Source organism: Charadrius vociferus, unplaced genomic scaffold (assembly GCF_000708025.1).
Source record: "Charadrius vociferus isolate BGI_N301 unplaced genomic scaffold, ASM70802v2 scaffold421, whole genome shotgun sequence".
Classification (NCBI taxonomy): domain Eukaryota; kingdom Metazoa; phylum Chordata; class Aves; order Charadriiformes; family Charadriidae; genus Charadrius; species Charadrius vociferus.
The window spans coordinates 84,501-110,460 of record NW_009646959.1 but is presented as its reverse complement, the minus strand read 5'-3'; the positions used below and the strand labels follow the sequence as shown (position 1 = coordinate 110,460).

General features: G+C 41.4%; 1 protein-coding gene across 1 annotated transcript in view; it reads left to right on the top strand.

Annotated features, from left to right (window-relative positions):
• Positions 1-8,838: 8,838 nt before the first annotated feature.
• Positions 8,839-25,960, top strand: part of LOC104295449 (CUGBP Elav-like family member 4) — a gene marked incomplete at its 3' end in the record, with an annotated part of 89,614 nt that continues 72,492 nt past the window's right edge. Inside the window, exon 1 of the mRNA XM_009895206.1 lies at positions 8,839-9,270. Within this exon, the coding sequence (XP_009893508.1) occupies positions 8,991-9,270 (280 nt within the window). The remainder of the gene's footprint in view (positions 9,271-25,960) is intronic.

Sequence of the window (25,960 nt, the reverse complement as noted above, 5' to 3'; positions counted from 1 at the left end):
GACAGGGATCTGCTGGAGAGGGTCCAGCAAAGGGCTACAAAGATGATTAGGGGATTGGAACATCTCTCATATGGAGAAAGGCTTAGGGACTTGGGTCTCTTTAGTCTAGAGAAAAGAAGATTGAGGGGGGATCTTATTAATACTTACAAATACTTAAAGGGAGGATGCCAGGGGGATGGGAACAGTCTTTTTTCAGTGGTGCCCAGTGATAGGACGAGGGGTAATGGGCATAAACTTGAACATAGGAAGTTCCATCTTAACATGAGAAGGAACTTCTTTACTTTGAGGGTAGTGGAGCACTGGAACAGGCTGCCCAGAGAGGTGGTGGAGTCTCCCACTCTGGAGACATTCAAAACCCGCCTGGACGCTGTCCTGTGCAACCTATTGTAGGTGACCCTGCTCTGGCAAGGGGGTTGGACTAGATGATCTCCAGAGGTCCCTTCCAACCCTAACCATTCTGTGATATTTAAATTTGCCCCATGATTTCACACAAAAAGGCTGACTTCCAACTGTATGTGAAACTAATACTGGCATATCCTAAGTTTCAATGTTAAAATATGTATGTAAATACATGTACAAATGTCTCTATTCATCTTATGTACTTTTTTTCATTTTGGTGTAGATAAATTCACAAAGGTCATGACATCTTTACACTCATTGCATTATTTCCTGTCACAACATGATAGCTGACAGTGATAGGTTTCCATGAGGAGCCACTGTGGATGGAGCTTGAAGATTTTGTCAGTCTTCTAGATGAATTTGAAGACTCTGGAAGTATGGCAAGATTCAGAGACCTCTTATTCCATTATGGACTCTGGAAGAGCCTACAGCTTTTTTGCCATTTCTCCCCATGCTCCACCTCTTTGGAAGCATAAAAGCATAAATTCAAGCTGTTGTATCTAGTTTCCTTAAGTGCCTGTTCAGCGCTTTCTCCAAAAGGCCTCAGTTTCCTTACCTATCCAGTTCTTTTCTGATAAGCTCTGGATTTCTTATCCTAACCCATTTCCTCACCAAGACTTTTCTAGTTCTTCCAGGAAACTGTAGCTCTTTTGACTTCTCCTGCCTTCCCTGTGAGTTACAGTTTTCTCTTCACATGTGCATTCCCTCTCAATTTCTCTCTCTTCCCCTTTTCCAATCCCTCTTGACAACTTCTCTAAGCATTTTTCTCATCTGCTGCCTCCTAGAGATCTGGCACTTCTGCTTTCTGAATTCAATTCTACCATTTCCTCTTCAGCTAAATGTCTGGAGGGATGAATGGCCCACGATAACACCTATCTTTCAGCATCAACTATAGAGGTAACTGGGGCTCCTAAATTAAATGGATACATGCAGAAAGCACAAAGGATGAAAAATTGTCTGTTCTAATTTCAGGCCCAGCACAACCCACGAACTGGAAATAAAGGAAAAGACCTCTTCACCCTCCTATTTCAGTCAATGGAACAAATGGAGGCTGAATCTTTGTATTACACTGTCACTTGTACTATAACTATTACTTTAAGATCATGGTGAGGTACATGCAATGCACAGTTTTCCTGAGATGCTGGAAGGGTGTCTGAGACAAAACCAGCTCCCAGATGGAAAAGTTGTTTTGAAGTGACCAAGACCCTATGCTTTCCTAGAGTATACACACTTGTGTGCAAACAGCAACCAATCAATCTCTTGTATTTGTTCCATAAGCTTATTAATGTTGAGTTGGCTAAACAGTTAACTAGAACCATGAATAGTCTCTCCCTTTGCTGTTGAAGCCCAGGACAGTTTGTATATCCTTGCTTATTTCCTTTACAGCCTCCATCTGCATGTCTGGCCTTTAGAAGACAGCCCATGGTATAGGTGATTTACTATCCTGGACAGAAACAGACAAAAATAATAAGAAATAGAAATTTAAAAAGGTATAAGACCAGATCTAAAGTTTATTACATTCATAAATTCTAGGATGGATTTAGAAAATTGACCATTAAGGAAACTGAGCATATTTGCAACACCAGTAACAAGTAATGCAGGTAGAGATATAATCTATCAGACAGCAAAGAGCTGGTAGATTTGTAGATATATAGATAGACAGATAGTGAAATAGGCAGAGACAAACAGAGAGGGGTAATACAAAATAATATTTTCTTTAAGGATACTGTGAAATTCTAACAGAAAGCTGATGAGGAGCATTTTTGCACATTTGACTGTAGAGTCCCCTCCTTCTCGGTCTACAATATTTCCATACATGTGTATGTGTGGATGCACACATATATGTGCACACACACATATATGTGCACACACACATGCCATCAACACTTGGTCATCTGCCATTCATCTGCATTAGAATGAGGTACATGAAATCAGCAGCATTGATGCTGGACCCTGACTGACATTCCCTCCAGCTACTTGGAGAATAAAGTAGGAGCAAGAATGGGTTTTGTAAAACAAGTATTCATTCATGCAAACAAATCCAATATTGAGACCGTGCCTACAACATACATTGTTCAAAGTGAGACTGGGCATAGCTTCAGAAGTAAAACATGCCACGGGATATCAGGGTGTTCTGAATCTGAGCACTGATTTTGTCATTGTTTCCCCTGATGCTGTAAACCTCCACTTGAAAAGTGACCACTGACTTGGGATGCTAATGTCACACACCTAATCTCCACACTCGGTTCTCTCTAAAGTTCAGCAAGCAGCTGGGTGCCCAAATATGAATTAGCTGCTTAAAGTCCTTTTCAGGGTTAGGCCTGATTTTCAAGAATATGCACTGACTGACTACAGTTGTGGGAGGACAACACTTTCAAAAAGTTTAAAATCCATCTTTAACCTAAATAAAGTTAAATTCCCCTAATCCCAAACCGGAGAGACAAAAAACAAGCAAACAAACACCAAACCAAAACACCTGCACTTTTTTCCTTACAGCTCTTTGCCTCATGTTCATCATGTTAATTAATAAATATAATTGTGAATACACATATGCACACACATATATGCAAGCACACATACACACACAAACATGCACACAAGCCCTAATTAAAAGGAAATTATTCTGGTTGCAAAGACAAGCACTTAAATATTAAGAGCCCACAGAATTGAGGTTACCTGCACAACCTGGATTTTCCTTTGTTGTACAGATGCATTCTAATTCAACCTTTAATTACATGATCACTCACAGAGTAGATGGCATGCACAGTGCCGTTTGTTGACTGCAGAGGACTGGAGGATTCTGCCTCCCATTTCAAGCACACAGGGGAGTGGACATTTGGGGGCAAATATTCTGCTCCAGGCATGATCTCTTGTTCTTTTAACTCATCCCTATCTCAGATGCATCCCTTCTCACTCTGTAATCCCCCCTCTCAGTTTCAGTCCCTTATCCAGTTTCACTTTTTGGCTCTCTCTCAATCTGTCTCTTTTTTTCTGCCTTAGCTTTCCAGTGCCCTGTCCCCAAGTTTGCTAACCCCACAAGCTCTCAGATCTACTACGCTTTCCACAGTTAACTTTCCAATGTTTTCTTACACTCCTTATATTAATTCCTCCCTTTTCTCTGTTATTATCCCACAGATGGTTCCCCATCAGATTTATCTCCCCTCCCATTTCTCACCATTTCCCCAGATTCTTGCTACTGAGAAGCAGACTGTTGTGTCAGCATAACCTTTCCTCCCAAGCTCCCCATGGCTAACTGGGTCAATGCAAACAAATAACTGGAATATTCTTTAACCCTGGGTCCGAATGGCATGGCACCACATACCCATACGGCTAAAACATCTTTTCCCAAAAAACATACTATCCCTGTCTGTAGCACCTACTGGAAACACCCTATTGGTCTGTGATGATTTCCAAACAGCACCCGGAAGGTGCCTGGGAGGCTCATATAGGCCAAACCCATGCCAAAGACTGTGCTAAGATTAAGGCAACTAATAAATTTCTTAACCCTATGCTCTGGACCTGGTTCATTTGGTAGTACAAGTACCATACTTGAGTCTGAACCCCAGCCCGTTCCCTATTTGTGTCTCTTCTCAACCCATCTCAGTGTACTCCAACCTCCTTTGTCTTTCCAGCTCTTCCAAATTCCCCCCAGCTGTCTCTTTTTAGTTTCTGCTCTAGCCTCACTATTGGATCTCCTTGTCAGTCCCCAAAAGCTCAGGGAAGACAAACTCCCTGCTTTTGTCTCAGGTATCCAGACTCCAATTTTTCCTGGTCTGTCCCAGGCCAGCCCTGCAACGACAGGAATAACTCTTGCCTCTGCTGGAGCGTGCCTGGTGATAGCCAAGTCACTGGGGAATCTGGTTTTGGAAATCTGCATCTCTAGTGAGTGTGTGAGACCTGCCATTTTCCCCAGGCTTTTAATTGGCCACTTGGGGCAGATTTTCCCCAAGACAGCAAAAAGACTTGAGAAAGAGCTTCACCTACTGTCAGCTCTTAGTATCATGCTGTAAAGCATGGGGACAGGAGAGCTTTACAAAGTATCTCATTTGACTCAGTTCAAACCAGCCCAGTTCTTCTCTGGGTCATTCTCAGGGACAGAAAAATAGCTCCAGCTGAAATTTTCCAGAAATAATTAAAGAATTCAAACTGAACACAGACACCCAATTAAGAGAATTTCAGCCAAAACATGTGCAATTTATCAAAGTTGAACAGGATTTTATTATAGGAAGTCTCAGGCAACCTTTGTAACTGGTGGTACTACCAGATCCTATTAAACTGAAATCTCCCTTCCTCACAGGGGCGCTGTGAGCATTAATTTGTTAATGATTGCACACTGATTTGATGATGAAAGGACCATATTAACATGAAGCATTATTGTCCCTACAATGTAAGCTTGCCTGCTTTCATTACTCATTATGTACAGGGACATCCATATTATGGAAAAAAGATGGGAAGATAATAAGCTTGATATTCTTTTCAAAGGACTAATACAACACATTTACAGAGCTCACAGCATGGGTAATAGGAATATTCTGGAGAGCTCTATTTAAATAGCAGAATCCATTGGATGGAGTGTAATGATGTGTATGTATGTTTCTGCACAAATCCTATGTCTAAACATACATGCAAACACATGCATACACACGGTCTTCTTTTTTTCTGCCCTCTGTTAACCCCCCAATTTCCATGCCGCCTTGGCTTTACCACCCGAAACTCACCAGCGCTATTTTAATAACAAAAGGCCTCCATAAACAGAGCTCCCTTTTATTACAGTGATACCTTTTGTTGTCTACAATACTGTACTAAGCTCCTTTGGATGCAAATAGTTTTTCATTCCTCTTCTCAATCAACCTTTGTGATTCTAACTAAGGCAGCAAAAAAAAAAAAAAAAAGAAAGAAGAAAAACAACCAACTCATACTGATTCACACATTAATTCAGGGACTTATCTTGCAAACGTTCACATGAGTAATCCTTCCTGTCGTGGTTTGGCCCCAGCCGGGAACAAAGAACCACGCGACCACTCGCACAACTCCCACAGCCGTGGGCAAAATCAGAAGGAATAAGGTAGAAACTCGTGGGTTGAGATAGAAGTAGCTTAACAAAACAGCAAAAGCAAGAGAAAACAACCACACCGGTAAAGTAATATACAAACGCGATTACAGTGCCGCCGCTCCCCAACCTGACCCGGACCGCCGCAGCCCCCTCCCCCGGCTAGCTCCCCCCTCAAAACCTGGGCATGAATCACGTGGCATGGAATACCTGTGTCCCCTGCTGGCTCCTTGGGAAAATTAACCCCATCCCTGCTGGAACCAGGACACTTCCTCAGAGGAATAATCCCTCTGACCACAGCAGACTGATTAACAACAATGCAGAGTAAGGTTTTCAGGATCAGGCCCATTCCCTGATCCCTGGATTCTCACCCAAAGTTTAGTGGACAATGGTCCCTCTCCTTTCATTAGATGCATTAAAGGCTTATATTCAGCTTTCAATTATTTTATTTGATTACACAGCTAATAGTCTCTGATCCTGTCAGCGCTCCCTAGAAAGCCTAACAAGCTGAAGTAAACAAACCCAGCTGAATTAGAAGACTTGGCAGGATTGGGGCCTTTAATAGCAGCTGAGAGCTGTATCTTTGAGTTGTGATCAGAACGTGTATCTTTGCTATTAATGGTCTCATGTTTTATTTGGAAAATCTCGCAGAGAATCTGGGAGTATATGGGCTGATTTAGCTACTTGGGTCTAAAGGATAAGTTACTATTTAAAAACAAAATTCACGCATATTGTTTATTTATTTGGAGCAAAACTGTCCTGCAATTTATTTTATATTATTCAGCAAATGACGGTTCTGTGTGCTATGGGTCCAGGGTTTTGAAGTTCAGCAGAAGAATCCACCTCCAGCAACCTTTCGGCCTCTTCCTGCCTTTCTTTACTAAACAGACTGAGGAGTAGGAGCAAATGGGACTGTAAATGGGCTTGGAAGGGGGGTGCTTTTATTCCTGCAAGTAGACACAGGAAAAAAAAAACCAAAACAAACCACAAAAACACAAAAGGGGAAAAAAATAAAGTGCTTTATTTTGGTTCCAAGCAGATAAATAATTTTTACTCTCTGAGAAAAACTGGGGCTTGTTACAAAAGACCTTATTCTTATAAAATTCCCGTGGACTCCCTTGCTTATGGATTGTTGAACTGGACCCACTGTGATTACACTGGGAACATTTCTCACTTGGGAACTGTTCGGCAAAGGCTGGTTTATAGATAACAATTTCATTCCTCCTTTGCCTGTATCTGTCTAAAATACAGTACAGCCCCTTGCACATGTGTAAAGGCGCTTATGGGGTATAGCTTATTTCCATCCACAGCAGCAGCTGTGTTCATCTTGTGCCCTTGTAGCAATACTTGTGTCTGTATTATTTCATCCTGCCACCCCTCACAGCTGTGCCTGTGCTGTGTACTTGAACAGCATCCATTTCTAAATGACTATACTTATGGCTATGTGAAAACAGGGTGTAGACCAGCTCAAAGTTTTAAAAAATATATATTGTTGGAAAATGGACACTTTCGCTGAGCAACAAAACGACTCTTTTCACTGCCCTGTTCTTTTAATTGGCTTTCATTTGGGATAAGCCGTGATCGCAGGCAGAGTGGCTCAAGGACAAGGTGTTAACAGAGCAATCCGTGGTGTTAACAGAGCAATCCCTGGGACGGATCAGTGCCGGATGCTGTTTCACTTTTCACTATAGTGGATATTCCTTCTTTAAAAAGGGTTTAACAAGTCTTCTTTCAGTGAGCCATCCTAGCTTTATCACGGGTGTAAGGCTCAGAAAGAAAACCTATTAAGGTTTTTAATGTCCTGGTTCGGAGGGGCGGGGGGAGGTGCGCCAGAAGATTTTGTTTCATGAGGGTTTTGTTGTCATTCTTTTATCACAGTCCAAGCAAGGCACAAGGCAGGATTTGAAAGCAGGTGAGCCACGGGGCTGAAAATTTGGGAGAGGGGCTGTCTGAGGGTTTTACCCACCCACAGCTCCGGGCCGGGCGTGAGGGGGGGCACGCGGGCACCCCCAGGGTAAGGGAGATAGCCGGGAGGCGTGTGGCTGCAGTCTGACCAGGTAGTGTGGGGTTCAGGACAGGTAACTCGCAGGCTGCTCTGAGCTTGCCTGCTGGTGTTTCTCCAAGCTTCATCCCCGCGCAGCTTGCACGGGAAAGAAAAAAAAAAAAAAAAAAAGCGCTCTGAGCACACGCAGAGCCCTGTTTTGTTACTGTCCGGATTACTGTTATTATTATTTGGGGGACAAGGGGGAGTTGCGTCCTTAATCCAAGCCTCCCTGTCCTTCCCACTCCCAGATGCTGTGAAAGGAGAGCTGATTTTATTTCCACCATACAGTACATTTTGTCTAGAGAGCACTGTTCGGACAAGCAACTCCCGATCCCCGTTGACTACAAAATACGATTTACGTTTCCATCAGAGAGAGACAGAATATCCTGATGGCTTGAAAGTCGGGCAAGAAAATCTTATCTAATCAATCCCTTTCCAATACACACACATCACACGCAGCTAATATAGGAGATAACGCCCGCACTGACTGTACATAAAATAAATATTGGCAGCATGAAAATTAACTATAGTCATCTCGATATTTTTCGTCTCCCTCTAAAGAGCTACAATAATACAGTTTGCACCTTTCCTAGCTTGATGTCATCATCATCAGCATAATTAAAAAAAAAAAAAAAGAAAAAGAGCTTAAAGAACATGCATTTTTTTAGATGCAACAAGAACAGATATAGTAAAGAGACCTTGTAACATCACAACCACAACAGCAGCAAAAACAACCTCTGAGCCCGAGGATTCGCCTGTATCTGAACTGCTTTTATTATCAATTACGAAATCATAATAAGAGTAAATAATAAGTAAGATACATCATCATAATAGGAAGAAGTCAGAACACCTTGGGTTTGTTTTTTTTCCCCCTCTCAAATAAAAAGGCAGATTTCCCGAAGACCACTGAAATTATAACGACAGCGATTGATCGGAGGGCTTGCAAAGGAAAAGGAAAAAAAAAATCATCACCATTGGTCCTAAAAACGCAACCGTTCCCCCTTGCTCACTTGGCACAATAGAAATTGACTGTCTCTCAGAGCCATGCGCCTAGTGCTATTTATAGCCAGGGGCTGTGTTGGAAGATACCATTAAGCTTCTCCCGGGCAGACAGACAGGGGGGTGGTTGGATGGGAGGAGGGGGTTTAGCCAGAGTAGAGGCAAAAGCAATCCCCCACCCCCAGCCTCCCTTCCCCGCACACACACACATCCACACACTCACACCCCACCCCCTAGTCTGGCTGGGAATTTGAACCGATCCAGCCTGTTTAAACGGAAAGGACACAGATCTCCAATGTAAAAAAAAAATCAGATCAGACCCAGAGAGAGAGAGAGAGAGACGGAGAGGGAGGAGTGTGTGTGTGTGTGAGTGTGTGTGTGTGTGTGTGAAAGAGGGAGAGGGAGCGAGAGAGCGAGAGAGAGGGAGAGAGAGAGAGGGAGAGAGAGGGAGGGAGAGAGAAAAGAAGAGGGGGAAAAAAAGGAAAGAAGATTTTCTCTATGTATATAAAGATGGCCACGTTAGCAAACGGACAACCAGACAATACCAGCCTGAGTAGCAATCACAGCAACCCCAGCACCAACGGGCATATGAACGGATTAAACCATAGTCCCGGAAACCCATCCACCATCCCAATGAAGGACCACGATGCCATTAAGCTCTTTATTGGGCAGATCCCCCGTAACCTGGACGAGAAAGACCTCAAACCGCTATTCGAGGAGTTCGGGAAGATCTATGAACTGACGGTGCTGAAGGACAGGTTCACTGGCATGCACAAAGGTGAGTTACCTCCTGAACTTTCCCGGGAGAGATCGGGAGAGGAAGACAGGCTCCCGCTCCCTCTCCGGGTCCCTCTTTCTCTCTTTCCTTTCGATTTCATTTCATTTTATTTCATTTTTGGTTGGCCCGGGGGCGGAGGCAGCAGGCTGGGGGGGCAGGGAAAGAAATAATAGACCCTCCTGGAAAGAGAAGAGAGGCAGGGAAGGGAGTCAGCCCCGTTTGGCTTATTTATTAGTATTTTCATTTCTTTCCCTCCTTTTTTGGGGGGTGAGATGCCGCCACTTGCGGAAGCCGGGGTGCCCAGGGGAGCGGAGAAGCGGGCGGCGGGGCGGGCAGGAGCTGTCCGCTCCCGGTGGTGCTGAAAAGAGGAAGAGGATTTCTTTATTTATCTTTGGGAGCCGCACATTTTCCACCAGAAGAGAAGAGAAGAGAAGAGAAGAGAAGAGAAGAGAAGAGAAGAGAAGAGAAGAGAAGAGAAGAGAAGAGAAGAGAAGAGAAGAGAAGAGAAGAGAAGAGAAGAGAAGAGAAGAGAAGAGAAGAGAAGAGAAGAGAAGAGAAGAGAAGAGAAGAGAAGAGAAGAGAAGAGAAGAGAAGAGAAGAGAAGAGAAGAGAAGAGAAGAGAAGAGAAGAGAAGAGAAGAGAAGAGAAGAGAAGAGAAGAGAAGAGAAGAGAAGAGAAGAGAAGAGAAGAGAAGAGAAGAGAAGAGAAGAGAAGAGAAGAGAAGAGAAGAGAAGAGAAGAGAAGAGAAGAGAAGAGAAGAGAAGAGAAGAGAAGAGAAGAGAAGAGAAGAGAAGAGAAGAGAAGAGAAGAGAAGAGAAGAGAAGAGAAGAGAAGAGAAGAGAAGAGAAGAGAAGAGAAGAGAAGAGAAGAGAAGAGAAGAGAAGAGAAGAGAAGAGAAGAGAAGAGAAGAGAAGAGAAGAGAAGAGAAGAGAAGAGAAGAGAAGAGAAGAGAAGAGAAGAGAAGAGAAGAGAAGAGAAGAGAAGAGAAGAGAAGAGAAGAGAAGAGAAGAGAAGAGAAGAGAAGAGAAGAGAAGAGAAGAGAAGAGAAGAGAAGAGAAGAGAAGAGAAGAGAAGAGAAGAGAAGAGAAGAGAAGAGAAGAGAAGAGAAGAGAAGAGAAGAGAAGAGAAGAGAAGAGAAGAGAAGAGAAGAGAAGAGAAGAGAAGAGAAGAGAAGAGAAGAGAAGAGAAGAGAAGAGAAGAGAAGAGAAGAGAAGAGAAGAGAAGAGAAGAGAAGAGAAGAGAAGAGAAGAGAAGAGAAGAGAAGAGAAGAGAAGAGAAGATAAAGAGATCGTATCAGAAGTGATTGGGGTGTGACTCCAGATTTAGTGCAGGAGGAGAAAGGGTTTTGCAGGGGGCCATGGGGGAAGTGGAAGTTGCATCTGTTACAGGAGAGGTTCAGTAGCAGTGTCTACTCCAGCTTGGTGGACTCCTGGCAGGGAGAGTCACTGGTAATGGCATTACTGGCTTTCCAGATGCCTTGGTGAGTTGTAAATCTTGAACTTAATGGCATGTTTATCAGGTATCTCTTCCCCCTTCTCATTCACTCTCAGGAATGAAAATATACCCTGACAGTGCAAAGTACTAGTTTCAAAAAGAAAACATATAGAGCTCAGGGACCAGGGACTCAGTCCAAGTTATAGGATATTTCTTCCTTCCTTTCTTGCTGGTCGCTCCAAACACCCTTCTCATATTTACAATGATCAGTGTAGCCCTTTCGAACCTTGCTTTCTTTTCAGACTAGCTTCCTAGAAGCCACATCAAGGTCTGATGGGTGTCATTTAAACATGGCATCCATACTATAATAATTATTAATAATAATAAAAATAATAGTAAGAAGCACAGGGAAGGAAAGGCCCTGGGAGGTTTCGTCTAATAGATGAGAGTAAGAGTAGTCACTGAGCTCGTGTGTGCATGCGTGTGTTTGCAAAAGTTATCTAAGGTTTCTGTAAAATAAAACCAACAACATTAAAAGCTACACTGAAGAGAATCATTCAACATAGTGTAGAGGAAATATTTGAGCTAACACCTCGATAAAGCATTTTTGTGGTGGAGGGAGGTTATCTTGATTTGTTGATGAGATTTTATTCTTTTGTTATGTTCTCTTAAACCTGTAATTAATCAATGCACTAACTTCAATTCTGTTTTATAGATGTGAATTTCTCCTCTTTCAGTTCAGTTTTTCTTTTACTGTATTCACAGAGACAAACTCAGGAAGGGGGAGGGAGGGAGAGAGAGAGGGATCATTTATCTTGCTTGGATGTGTTTAACACATATTCCTGAATTAAGCAAGATACTAACTTCATTTCCCTTAATTTCATTTCTGTTCTAAAGCTGCAACCTAGGAAAAAAGCAAGGTGGGAAATCTTGTCACCTCATCAAAACAAATTGCATGAATTCATCTTGAAAGAAACAGTCATTTTTAACCTGCTAGAAGTTTTGGACTTTGGAAGGAAAAATGATGATGATGATTGTTATTTCACAGGGTAGGGTTTGAGTGAAGCTTCAATAGACACCGAGTTGCCAGCGTTTCAGAGATCGGTTTTATTTAGTACATCCAAGAAGAGTTTGAACTCCTTTCTAGTGATGCCGCTGATTTATTAGCTAATCCTGATAAAAATGTGCCTCTGGCTACCTGGAAAAAAATTACTTTCTTGTCAGTAGTGATTAATTACTATTAAGTCAAAAAGCATGATGGGACTTTGAAGGATGAGGATTGTAGGATTGTGTTTAGCTTTTTTTTTATCAGTTTATTTAATTTAATTTTATTTTTAGTCTATTTTTTTCTTTTCCCTTCTCTAAATGCAGTCATGTGAAACATAGTATTCACTCAGATCTCCTTATTTTGGCTTTGCTTTGCAGACATAGGTGAAGAATTGCATAAAGATAGCCCAACTTGGCTCTCAGGGGTAGGATGGCAATATGAAACCCCAAGATGCTTTCCATGACTGATGCATAATGCTTATATTGATTAATTGATTATTGATTATTAATTGATCCATCACTGTCAGTTGATTTCATTACTAATCTAGGGGATGAGGCTGTGGCAGTGGTAACCCTGAAGGGTTAATAGTGGGATGTAGTTTATTTAAGTGTACAGAGAGCAAATCTTGAGTTTAGAGGGGGAGAAGGTGGGTTTGTGTTGGGAGGATTTCAGGGAGTAATTTCAGGTGTATATCCATTGAAATGAGAGCACAGGATATGTATTCTTGAAAATATTATGAAGAGATCCTATTGTGGTGCTCCTGTACAGCAGGAAGAAATTGAAAATTAAGAACCTGAAGATAAAGTACATGACTATGCCCCCCCCAAAAAACAACTATTGCAAAAAGAGAGTGAAGTCCAGGTTCTCATTCACTCAGATCTCCTTATTTTGGCTTTGCTTTGCAGGCATAGGTGAAGAATTGCATAAAGATAGCCTAACTTGGCTCTCAGGGGTAGGATGGCAATATGAAACCCCAAGATGCTTTCCATGAGTGATGCATAATGCTTACACATTAATTGATCCATCACTCTCAGTTGATTTCATTACTAATCCAGGGGACGAGGCTGTGGCAGTGGTATACCCTGAAGGGTTAATAGTGGGCTGTAGTTTATTTAAGTGTACGGAGAGCGAATCTTGGGTGTAGAGGGGGAGAAGGTGGGTTTGTGTTGGGAGGAGGGAAGAGACAGGAATTAGCTTAAAGTAAAAACACAGCAACCAGAGTAATTTCAGGTGTAAATCTATTGAAATGAGAGCACAGGATGTGTATTCTTGAAAACATTATGAAGAGAGCCTATTGTGGTGCTCCTGTATAGCCGGAGGAAATTGAAAATTAAGAACCTGAAGATAAAGTATATGACTATGCCCCCCTCCCAAAGAAACTATCGCAAAAGGAGAGCGACGTCCCAGGTTCTCTTACCAGCAGCCCCAGCTGATACCAGGCCAGATACCAGGGAAGAGGCAGGGGAGCACGATTCTTTTGCAGACACACGAAGAAAGAAAAGGGTACGGGGGAAGCAGCCTGTGAGGGAAGGCAGGAGAGGCTTGGCAGATCCCCGAGAAAACAAGCTTTCATGGCACGAGCATAGCTGCTGCATATTTCCCCCATCCTCACTTCTCTCCACATGGGGCAGGAATAGGCTCCTGCTGTGGTACTTTGCTCTAGGGTTGGGAAGAGGCTATGTGCTGAGATCCGTGGGTAGAAATCTACCGGGGCTGAGCTGACCCACCCACGCGCTCACACATACACACACACACACACGCACAGAGTTAACTAATCACACTTGAACAATTTAGCAAGCCATTCATTCATAACTTCCCCCCTTCTTATCTAGCAGTTGACTATGCTTAAAGGCTGAGTTACTGGGAGACATAAAGGTTAGTGCTCTCAGGACAGCCATATTATAATGCATTATCTTTGAAGTAATTTAAGGCCAATTTAAGTGGTATTTAGTATAATATTTATGAATTAATGTAATCTAAATATAGGATTGTCCCCATAGGTTTAAACAGCCTTTTCTGTCAAAGCTTGCTTGTACCCAAGTCCTGGATTGTGTTTTAATTTAAAACACACAGGTCTCCATAATATTTTATTTAGGAAGTCAGAAGAAATCAACATTCCATACTTAACTGAGATTTACTGAAACACGCGCAGGTGAGTGCACTTAAAGAGTGGAGATAGCGTGCAGTGGGAAAGCAAGAGCCTTCCATAGACCTGAGAGCTACAACATTATTTCAACCCTTATTTGGGGGGAGGAAGCACAAAATCCCCCAAACCTCCTGGAAATCCACCATTGCAGTCCCATGGTTAGGATGGTGTTCCTACCTGACCCGAACCTCACTCGATAAGCATTCAATGCAGCTAGAAAAATGCCATATGAAAACAATAGTTTAGTTCTTTTGCTGCTTTACCTTCTCAAAAGTATAAATACTTTTGAAATTTAAGACACCTCAGGGGTAGGTAAACAAGGCTTCCATTCATTATACTCTGTTCTGTTTGATTACAAAGATAGATGATAGAAAAATTAAAACCTTGTTAAGTTTAAGGATGTTTATGAAGGTTTTGGATATCTCAGAAATTCAAAGGTGCAATGAAAATGAGCATTCAGTTAATATATTTGTATATATGTATAAATGTATAGATTTGTGTGTGTATACATACAGGAAAAAGAGATGTATACACATTCATGCATATAGCCTTTGGGAAATGGAAAATTAGTTGAAAAGAAGCACACGCAATACAAGTGCTGAATAAACTCCTCCATAATTGAAACATAAGGCTTACCTGGCTGAAAGCAACACATACAGCATTTAGTATGGTAGTAAACCAAACAAGTTTTAGGGAGGTAAATGCACAAATAAACTGGAATAAAACAGAGGAGGCTTTATGCCTCAGGTCTGAAGAACCACCCCTTAAAACAATCAAAATGCAATTGGACAGCTTGATGGAAGAGAGGAAAAAAGCAACCCCCTGTACATTATAATTTCCTGTACAGATGAGCATGTATGTGTATTTGATAATGTCCAACAGATAGCCCAGATTGCTTCATAAATTAGAGGGGTATATGTTAACTCTTTTTTCAGGGGTCTGGACATAGATTCTGGTTTCTAAAAGCAGCTGCAACCAGTTATGATATTGTTACAGTTGTGTCAGCATTTCCGATGCAAACTCCAGTTTTCTGGGATCCCTCACTTGGCTGTTAAGTTTTGCACTGAAAGCTGTTCTTCAGCTAGCCCCACTACCATATCAACTAATCATCCTTACAAGAATGGACTTGTTTTAAAGTTACATAATGTGGAGGAAAGAAATTAAACTTTGTGTTTCTAGAGCTTTTGTTTCTTATCTTACCTTTGTCCAGGTTAGACATATTTCCTCCACATTTATAGATTACGACTATTTTTGTCCCTCAATATCTACATATACTGGTGCCTTTGGGCATTTTAGGCAAGGAAAAAAAGGGACTTCTTTTTTTATTAAAAAAAAAAAAAAGTGACAACAACCAAACTTCATAACATTTACTTGGCCAAAACAAGGTTTTAATTAAAGGGTGAATAAGGAACGTACTAATTTCTAAAGTATAACAACAGAAACAGGGGACAGTTTTGTTTTGTTTTAGTTTTGTTTTGTTTTAGTTTTGTTTTGTTTTGTTTTTTTGGTTTTTTCCCTATATTCAGCCAGAAGAGATCGGGAATGTTAGCACTGAAGTAGGGGGAAAAACTGAGGATCCTTGTCACCTTGGATGAAAAGCATGGTTCATCTGGTCCCACATCCTGCATCGGCCAGTGGCCAGTGACACAGACAGGGCTTTCTTTAGCAGAGGATTCAAATTGCACAGTATAATAAAAGCCAGGCAGCTGATAGAATAGTCTTTTGAAGGAAGTTGTCAGAGAGTATCTGGAAATTTTGCCTGGGTAACGAGTGAGTGAGATTGCAGAAAGTGTCTTGTGCTCAACTGAAAAGTGGATTGTACCTGTTAAGGAGGGCGGGCAGAGGACTCTCTATACACCATGGTCAAAAGCAAGGGGCAGAAGGGGCTGGATGACTGAGGAGGGCCTCCCCTAGCCTTAACAGCTGGAAATATGCAGCCACATTTTTTCAGCAAGACATCAGGGTATTTTTTATCATGCATACCCTGCGTGCATGCATACCAGCCGCGCTGACCCAACAGACCATAAGGACACTAAAGGAGCTGTTACCGTCCCTCCCATCAATCAAGTGTCAACCGAGGCAGGTTTATGCAACAGGCAGTAATGGTTCCCAGGGAGAAAAAGTGGGGGAGATGATCTAGGCTGTTGGGCCACTTATCTGCATTTAAAATTGAGAAAAAAAAACATCAAATGCCCAAAGACTTACGTAAGTGTTGGCTATAGCCTTACAATAATATTCCATAGCAGCAAGAGGCTGCAGAGCTCAAAATGACCTGTCCACCAAGCGCTGTCTGGTTTCTGCTCCATAAGAGTTTGCACTAAGCAGGTAAGGTATTAAGTGACAAGTTGGATCCCAGCCTTAACAAACAGACTGGTATTTCATTAATCCCAGCATCATCTTTACTTAGGGAGTGAAGGCCTGTTGCCTGTTTACTGGGCAGAAGGCAGTGAGATTTTTGCCATCATTTCGGTGCGTTCATGTTTGGAAATCCTGGTGCAGGCTTGCACTTACTCAGCATTTCAAATTCCCTTTAAAATTCTGGATTGTGGATTTACACAGCAAGACACAATAGTTGCAGTTAATGCTACCAACTTCTAGGTTTGCTGGTTTGTCCTTTAACTTAGCTTTCCTCCTGTAAGTGAAACTAAAACTAATACAAAGCTGAGGGACTGACAAGTCAGACCCCTGTCATATTTCTCACTCACTTAACTGCTCCACCGATGCCCGTATGACTGTTGCTGGGATTTGTCATGGCAGACTGATGCTTATGCATTAAAATCTGCAGCAGAAAAAGGGAAAAATAATAACCATGGTGAGTTAAAGTTATGGCTTTTCTTCCACCATTGCTTCACTGACTGAGCTGGGGTATATATTATAGGTGGCCCCTCTCTCTCCATAACTCCTCGAGATGCATCATTGCATTTTGGGGATCACAGGATCTATTGAATCACTTTTTCTGTGCTGCAGTGCTTGGTGTGGGCTGGAGTCAGGATGTCACCACAGATACTACATTTGTTTGCTTTTGTCACCGCGAGCCACAGCCTGAATGCAAATACAGGTGAATGCAGCTTTTGATGTACATTCATTATTTCCAACTTACATCCCCTTGATGGAAGAGAGGGCTTATTATTGTTGCTCCTTAAAAAAAAAGATGGATGAGAGCTTTAAACCTCTCAAATAAAGTGTCTGACCATACATAGTAGCTAAAAATAAATCATATATGGCTATCTATTCCATGTAAATGAAGGGCAAAACATATAGATATAGATATTGTGTTAAGTTTGTTAAGCAGAAGCAGACAAAAATATTGATCAAGGCAAGGAGGAAAAATTGATAATGAACTGGACTCCAAGAAGACTTTAATTGACAGTGACTTCTGTGAACCAGCTTTGGACAGTATATATAAACTGACCACAATATAACTTTATTGCAATGCACTCTCCTTGAATTAATTGTCACCTTTGTTAAGACTGGCTACAGATCAAAGGTTTAAAGTTACTTAACAGGTTCTTAGTAACAAACCCTTCAGATGCATTAGAAATATCCGACAGCTCAGCCAATGAGGCATGCAGATTTTGATCTACCTCACCCTTATCTGTTTATTTCTCCCTCCTTTGTTGAACATGGACAACCATTGTTTAACATTAACTATTTCATAGATGGCTTTGTTGGCAGTGTTGGTACTTCCAGGGATATATAGTTGCCAGTGATAGGGGCCTTCGCTATTAGGCTTCTCAAAGTGTTTTGGCGCCAGAAAGTTGATTATGGTTTGACAGATCAAGGTGCAGTGCAGACACAGTTTGTAACACAGGCTATTCTTTCCCTTTTACATGATTGAGGTCCTTAATTTCCTTATTTAAATCTGGAAAACATAAAAAGACATAATTTGCATGAAAGGTGCAGCCAAGAATGAACTTTTATGTGAAATGTGCATATGCAGAGAGATAGAAGTGTGCCTGCCATGTTTGTATATCACACACACACATTTATTATATGTGCATATTAATGAAAACATGCATTCAGTACAGACAGGATGATATAGGTTTCTAAATAATTCCTTTTTAAAAGACAGTACAGAGATCGTACTCTTGCGTGAAAGTGGCAGGTGACTTAACAGGCTATTCCTGGAATTATATGAAGAGTTTAATATGATACATAGCTGTTTGTTCATTATACTAATTTAATGATACAGTCACACTTAATTAATCCATCTCTGGTTTATTTGTACATTGTGCCTGAGTCTCCAAAATATTTTAGAGGCAACCCGGCTGACTTCCCAATGTGCTGGGGCATATAACTCTGGACATGAAGCTCTTCAAACAGAATAAAAATTGAGCTTTGCAGACAGAGTTGGTCTGATGAGATCTGACTGCATATTTGGCCTGTTTCTAATTCAAATGCCTGTGTATATAATACACAGAGACTGTATGCACGCATGTATCGAAAGGGCAGACTTACATTTGCACATAGTTCCTCTCCTTTTCAGTCCCTAAGGATAGATTTTAATTGCATAAGGTGCATCACTCACTGCAAACGCACACAAATATCTTTGTCGGATTCGGTAGCTTCTTGCAGGTAGATGTATAAAGCAGTGCTTCCTTCCTAGGATCCAGAGGGATGAAAGTTGTTAGAAGATCAAAAGATCTATCACAGTGTGCTTGTAGAAATGCCCTGATTATGTTTCCTCTCTATAATGCTCTAATTCACTATTTGATCAATTGTAAAAAGGCCAATGCTTTTGGAGAGAGAAAAAAAAAAAGTATTAGGTTACTAGATGCTTGAGGGTGAGTGAAAATCACACCTAAAATTATATGTAGCAATGCAGTAATGAGCTTATCAATACTTCTTTAAGGAATCTGACAGCGCTATGGGAGAGATTCAGTTCTGTGAGCGAAGGTCACAATATAGATATTGCTTATTAAGACTATAGCCTGGTTGACCAATCTAACCAGAGACTGTATAATGTACCTGCTGTTAACAGGCAGGGAGGAGAACTATGAAGAATTTACAGAAATGCCCACATGTAATATTAATAATATTGATTGATTCTAATAATATAATAAGGTAAAGATGCACTTCTTTGAAATGATGCATGGGGGGTGGGGAGAGAGGGAGATATCCTTGCTGAGTATATTGAACTGGCTTGTACCTCTTTCAAAGCTAACCCAGAGAAAACTCAGTTTTCTTGCCTCTTACAGGCAGGGCTGTTTCTTGCCCATTATTTCACCTGACCCAGACAGAAAAATTAGATACCTCTTTCTCTAGGATCGGGATTTTGCCTTGCAGCTGCAGAGAAGCCGGGGACCTAAAAAACTCAGAGCAGCCAAGATCATTTTGGTCAACCAGTTCAGCCCCTGTCAGAACAGGATTAATCCCAGAGGGCTCTTTTTCAACACAGCAATGCTATGAAAGTGCTCGATTTATTTTATTTTTTCACACCTTTAGCAGCATTTAAGAAATGGGGGGGAAAAGAGGGTGGAAGTAATGTATATTCTATGTTACGCATAATTTATAATTGACAGGAAAGGACTTTGCAGAGCAGCTACAGACCTGCTCCAAAGTCTTTATGAAAACTCTACCTTGCCTGCAGCAGTGTTTGGATTGGGCCTGAAGTTACAGGCAGTTCTGTAAGATACCAGATAATATGCAATGATGTGACTTCCTTAAGGTTGTTAACTCATCTAAATCCAGATACACAGACCTGCTTGCTTCTGAATTTCCTAACTACTCCCTCCTCAGCAATAGGCTGCCTTATCTAGTTCACTCCTTCCACTATACCATTCAGCTTGAAGTGTCTCATTCCAGTTTCCATATGTTAGTTTCAAGATGGTTTGCATTTCATTATGCCCTTTTTTCAGTTTACAGGGCAAGTGTTTTTCTTTTGTGAGCATTTAATTGCTTTTAAAAGTGATTTATTTGATTGCATTCCATCTTCAATAATACATGGATGAGGATGCAATTTTTCACCCTCTTTTATAAAGATATATTGTTATTCAGCTATGCTATTCTGTGGGTTTTGTTCTGGAGTCTGGTCATTTTTTTGCTTTGTTTTCCTTCTTCCTATCTATTTTTTTTTTTTTTGATTATGGATATTTTATTTTTCTTTTAAGATAAAGAAGTCTCATTCAAGATACTGGCAATAAATGAGAAAAGTAGGAGTGGAAGCGAGGAACAGGCAAGACAACTAACAAAAATCCTTTGGCAAAGTCTTTAAAAGCATACCATTGCTGCATGTTTATTTGCAAGAGTCTGGATCCAGCCAATTTTGATACCAAAGAAAAGAGTATCTTACAAATGATTTAACTCCAAGTTTAGTCATTGACAGAGAAGGAAAAAAAAAAGCAAGCCAACCCATAGAAACACTGGAAGGAAATACACATAAAGATCTCGCAGGAGATAAGGGCGATAGAGCGGTGCTAGGTTTTACATTCTACTATAGCTTAGTAAAAGTTAACACCAAATTAAATAAACAAAAAAAGCAAGCATTGCCATTCCTTCTGGATTATTTGCTAGATGCTAATACACCTCAGAGCTGCCCCTTTTAAATTGCTGCCTGTGCCTGCAGCTTCATTCAAAGGGTGGGCATTATCTGGTGGGTGAGAGTCGGTGGTGAGAACACCTGGGTTCTAATCACATCGTGGATAATTACTCACCAACACTCTGATGGAGTCACATAAGCTCAGTGCCTTCAAGCCTGACCTCAAACCTGTTGAATCAATGGAAAGATTTCCATTGGCTCCAGTGAGCTATTGATCTTTCATTTCTCCATCTGCAATATTAGGCCAGTCAGATTTTTTATTTTATTTTATTTTATTTTATTTATTTATTTTTAGGAGGGAGAAGTTAATGGCATAATTTTGACATTTATATTTTTCTCAGTAAAGGTTTTGGTGCATCTCTGATGACAAATGTGTTACATCAGAGCCCCTTTCAGTGCAGATCAGGAAAACATGCTTTAAAAAAACACGTGGTGGAGAGGTGGAAAATTATCTTTGCTCATTTCACTTGTAAATCTATATTTGTCCCTGCTTTGCTAAGAAAGGGTCAATGGCAATTTTGCTAGTTTTCTTTGTGTGAGTAGGATTCAGCCTTTGTAATACTCCGTCTACAGGAATATCATCATTCACTGATTCAGGATCTTGATTTTTTTATTTTCTTCTTTTAGTGAATCACACATATATTCTTCATTGTTATGGCAACTGAGGGAGCTGCAAAGCTCAAAGATTTGATGAAGGGCTGCATCCCACCTTTCTTCTCTAAGGGCCTGATCCAAACCTATTGTTTGCAATACGATTTGGATCAAGCCGAAGGTATATGCCTTTACCGGGTCAATAAAAAGAGTGAGCTCCCTCTAGACAAGTGTATTCTTGCCCTCAGTATGGGCAAATGGAATTGGCAGTCATCGTCCATTTGCTGAGGACCGACCCAACACTCTCTGAAGTCAATAGTTAGACTCTAACCCAGCCTCACAAACAACAGACAGACACCATGTGAATCCTTAAGCAGGAATGTGAACGTCCCTGACTTTGGCAGAGCAAGGTAGTCCAGAAGGGAGTTTTCATTGCTGCTACCCAAGAAGTAGCTTGTTGTGGGGAATAAACAAGATTCCAGTGACCTCGAGTATCCAGCCACAACAAAATTAATTTTGAAACCTTTTCATTTAAAAGGATGGTTTCAGGTGATCTCCTACAGCGAAGATCTCACAAGCAAATGAATCAGGCTCCCTGTTTTTTTTTTAATTATTTCAGTTGGAGTTTTAGTTAGTTCATCAATAGCAATGTATGTGGGGTTTGGGTTTTTTTTGTGTTTCCATCCCATCTGTGCTTAAGTCTTATGAAGTAAATGGAGGACTTGGAGTGTGTATGTGTGTTTGTAGAGTCAATTATCTAACCCCTAGTCTATTTGAAATCATCACAGTGCACTCAAGTCAATGATATTCTGTCAAAGGCAGAGAGGAAGCATGCGTGCAGTGTGAGTGTGTGAATGTGATGCTGTTTGATTGCCTGAAATCCAACTAAGTGTGGTTTCAAAGGCCTGGGGGCAGCATGGAAAGTATTTGTTTGATTAATTCTTTATATATTTACTCAGCTTTATTGACAGTGTTTGCAGATGGCCATATAACGTCATTCAGTGCTTTGTGCTGTTAAATGACCATTTGTTACTGACTGGCTCATTGAAAAAGGCCAGAGAGGTGCTGGTAGAATTAGATTTTACAAGTTTATTCATAAAAGGAGTTTCACAATAGGTGTGTCATTCCCCTGTCTTCTCCTCTGCACTGATCCAGGGACAGGACTTCTGGCACCAGCTTCTTAATCCAAAAGGAAATAGCGAGTCACCAGTGAGCCCAGTGAACCTGCTCCTTGCTACCCAGCAAAAGACATCAGTCTGATCACCAGGCGAGCGGCTTGCTCCCCAGTCTTGGTTCTCCATCCCAGGCCCCTGCGTTTGCTTTCCAAGTGCTGCACCTGGGCTCTTTGCTGGCTGGGTTTGCGTCCAAGACCAGCTCCTTATTCTCCCTTCCCAAGCGTCCTCCTCTGGTTGCAGGGGCAAGCATGGGTGCGTGGACCACAAGCTCAGACCTCTCCCCAGGGTCAGGTCCCTTCCCCAGGCACCGTTCCAGGCTCTCTGCCTGTTTCCCATAATGTCCTTCTCAGCCTATCTGTGCTCATGAGTCATTTATTTTCCATAGCCAACCTCTGCCTCTACAGACCTGTTTCCCTGGCTCTTGCCATCACTGTTCACACTCCTCTTCCCTCAGTTCAGCTCTGCACCATGGTTTTGCCCTCATGCTGTTGCTGGCTGTCACCCCTGTAGAGAGCACTTCACCAGTTCATGTTGCAAGTCACCACTCTGATTCTCTCAGACCACATTAACTGTCTCTCCTCTCTTTTCTCAGCTCTTCCCTGAACAGGGTTTGGGAAAAGGGAGCCATACTGACCAAGTATTAAAAAAAAAAAGCCACGGGTAGTAGCAGAAAGAACAAAGTATACAACACACAGAGATACACAAACAGAAGTATTTCTGTATGTAAAGTACTGAGAGAGTACACAGAAAAGGTGGATTTTTTTCTTTTGAGGTTCAAAGCTCAATGTCCTCTTTCAAAAATTAAAAAAATAAGACAGTGCAATAAGTCTATAATTTCACCAAGGCAATTGCACTTTTTTTTTTTTTACTTTTCTTGTTTCATTAAATCAGCAGCAGATTTCTCACACCTGAACAAAAATCCTGCATACATTTTCCTTTGAATTCTTAAAATCGTGATCTTATTCTTAACTATTCCTGGCAGCCTCTTTTGGGACTACAGTTCAGCTTCTTGCAAAAATATTTTTCCCTGCTGTTTTGAAACATAACTACCCCTCAGCTCCAGGACCCTCCTCTAGTGATCCCAAATTAAAGCAGGAAGGCAAAATAAGCCTTTGATGTAGTGCTGCATCAGTCTTCTTCATTCAGAGGTAGGTAGAAAGGGATTAGAAACCTATTTCTAGCCCAGCCCTCTTACTAACCTTATGTGTCCTGACAGATCCCATTCCTAGACCTTGCTCTTCCTCAGTTTGCAATGTGTAAAGAGGAATTTATGATATCCAGCTTTGCAAAGAGCTTTGTGTGTATTTAAGGTAGAAGTCATGCTGTAGCTTTAGCCGTGATGGTCTAAGGTTATAAATGAGACAATATTTGTAAGGAGAGGTAATATCTTTTATTAGTCCAGCTGATATAGCTGGGAAAAAATGGCAGATTTGCTTGTGTGCCTGAAAGCTTGTCTATTTTTTTTCAACTATATCAGTTGGTCTAATAAAAGATATTACCTCTCCCAGCAATCCTTGTCTCATATGAGGTGTAAAGCATGTAGGCTGATTATTTAGGCCTGCTTTTTGTCTGTGTTGAGGGATTAGACATTTCCTCACCTAGGTGGCCAGGGGAAAAGCAGCCTGGGTTGGTGTCCCCTTCTGTCACCTTCTGTGATCAGCAGCAGTGGCCATCTCACAGGCGTTAAGAGGTGCAGAAAAACTCTGACAGCCCCTATTTTCTGATCCTGGAGATATCCTTTCTTTTATGCTGTTCTGCTCCCTTACAAAGCACCACATGCCCTCTCCTCACCCCTGTGACTGTGATTTATTTATAAAATTGCTGCGTGTATGTGTGTGCACATGTGTGTGTGGGCAACCACACAAACATCTCCAAGCTGCCAAGCAAGCTGATGAGCATTTTCTAATGTATTTAGCAAGTAATAATGCAAACCACAGGCAAAAAGTACAGCGAGGAGAACAGGTAAAATACTTAAGCCAGGGAAGACTTTGGAAGGAAGGGATTTTTCCCTCTGCTATGAATAAATTGCAGCCCCCTCCCCATCTGGGAAAAGCATTTTGTGCTGTTTTTTTTTTTGTTGTTTGATTTCATAAAGCACAACTGAAAATACTGATCAGCTGAAAAGAATCCAGAAGCAGGTAGCAGGTTTTCAGACGTGGCAAAATTCTACTGCTGCATAAGGCAGCAGTAGTCAGAGGACAGCTATTACTTATGCTTGGCTTTACTACCAGGGAAAGCATCAGATCATCTATTCAGATCAGGATAGTCAGCTATGCCAAAGGTTTAATCAAATATTAAACATGGTCAGTAAACTTAAACCAACGTTGGATGTGGAGGAGTTCTGCTCCTTTTCAAGCAAGCACTTTAAGAGGAGAAAGTTTTCTCCCATCTCCCTCCAATTGGGATTTTTTGTGGCTGGAGGGTTCCTTTTTTCAGACAGGGACCCACACCGGTGTATGTCTAGGTAAATACATGTGCATGTGGGGGTTTGCATGTGTCTCTCTTACCCTGTCAAGTAGAGACCGAGTTGTTTTTTTCCTGCAAGTTCACATCTTTCTCACTCAGATCATTTCCTGTACGCTTCTAATTGTTCACCCCATATGCTTTTCTGTGTCCATCTGTCCCTCTCCAAATACAATGCCTTCTCTTGCTCCCTCTAATCATTCGTTCAACCGAGTTAGAAAGATGTGTGCATCTAGATGTGTATGTGTGTGTATTTGCAAAACCGTGCAGGTAGATGTGCACATCTGGCTGATTATTGATAATACACATACAAAGCCACATCTGCCTCCTTCCTATGTACATTTGGGCTGTATTTACGCCCTCCAGCCCTTATTTATTCTGACCGGGGCACTCAGAGGTAGAACATTTTGCAGGGAGTTACGGTTTACGAAGTTACCTCTCCCTTCTATTATTCATTCTCTCTGATTTTTATCTAATCTCTCTTTGATTGTCCTGGTGCAGCTTAAGAGACAAAGTGAATTTTTATTACATCATCAATATAATCTCCAGCTAATCAGCATCTGTGTGCATTACCATGCCCCCTTTGGCTTTTCATCTGTGTCCATAAATAATAAGAATAATAATTGGGGCTGTTTGTGTGTGTGTGTGTGTTGGTATCAGGCAGAGTCACAGCTGCACATTTTCATTTCAGCCAGCTTGTTTTAGCAACATTGGACCCAGCTTTGTGCAGATTGTCTTGACTATTGCCCAGATTAATTTCCTGGTGCTTAATGCTTAAATCATGGAAAAAAATAAAGTGGACACATCCATACACATCTTCTTGCGGCGACTGAACTTTGCTGTTCACTTGTACACACATTTCCATGGTGCTGCAGGCAACATGCCCAGTGCCAGCAGAGTGTGGAGCAGTTAACATATCCCCCTATATGGGCATTTAACCTCTAAATTTTTAGTGTGCACTTGCTACTTTTTCTTGGGTAGGAGGATAGTACATCGCATGTTTTTCAACGGGAAGCTCGGAGACCAGATTTTTGGCTTTTGATTGCTGATATTTTTCCACAGCTTGCTATGTAGCACTTAGCTTGCCACTTAGGTCCGCAAACTTTGCAGAGTTGAGCTCCTATACATTATTTTCTCTTTTGTTTCCAGCTCTTCAAGAACAATGACAATATTACTTCCCCATAAAGTAAGACTTGTGCCATACTTTGAAATTCTCATCCTCTGTACAGATGTCTTGTGCATTTTCATAGAATCATAGAATGGTTTAGGTTGGAAAGGACCTTGAAGATCATCGA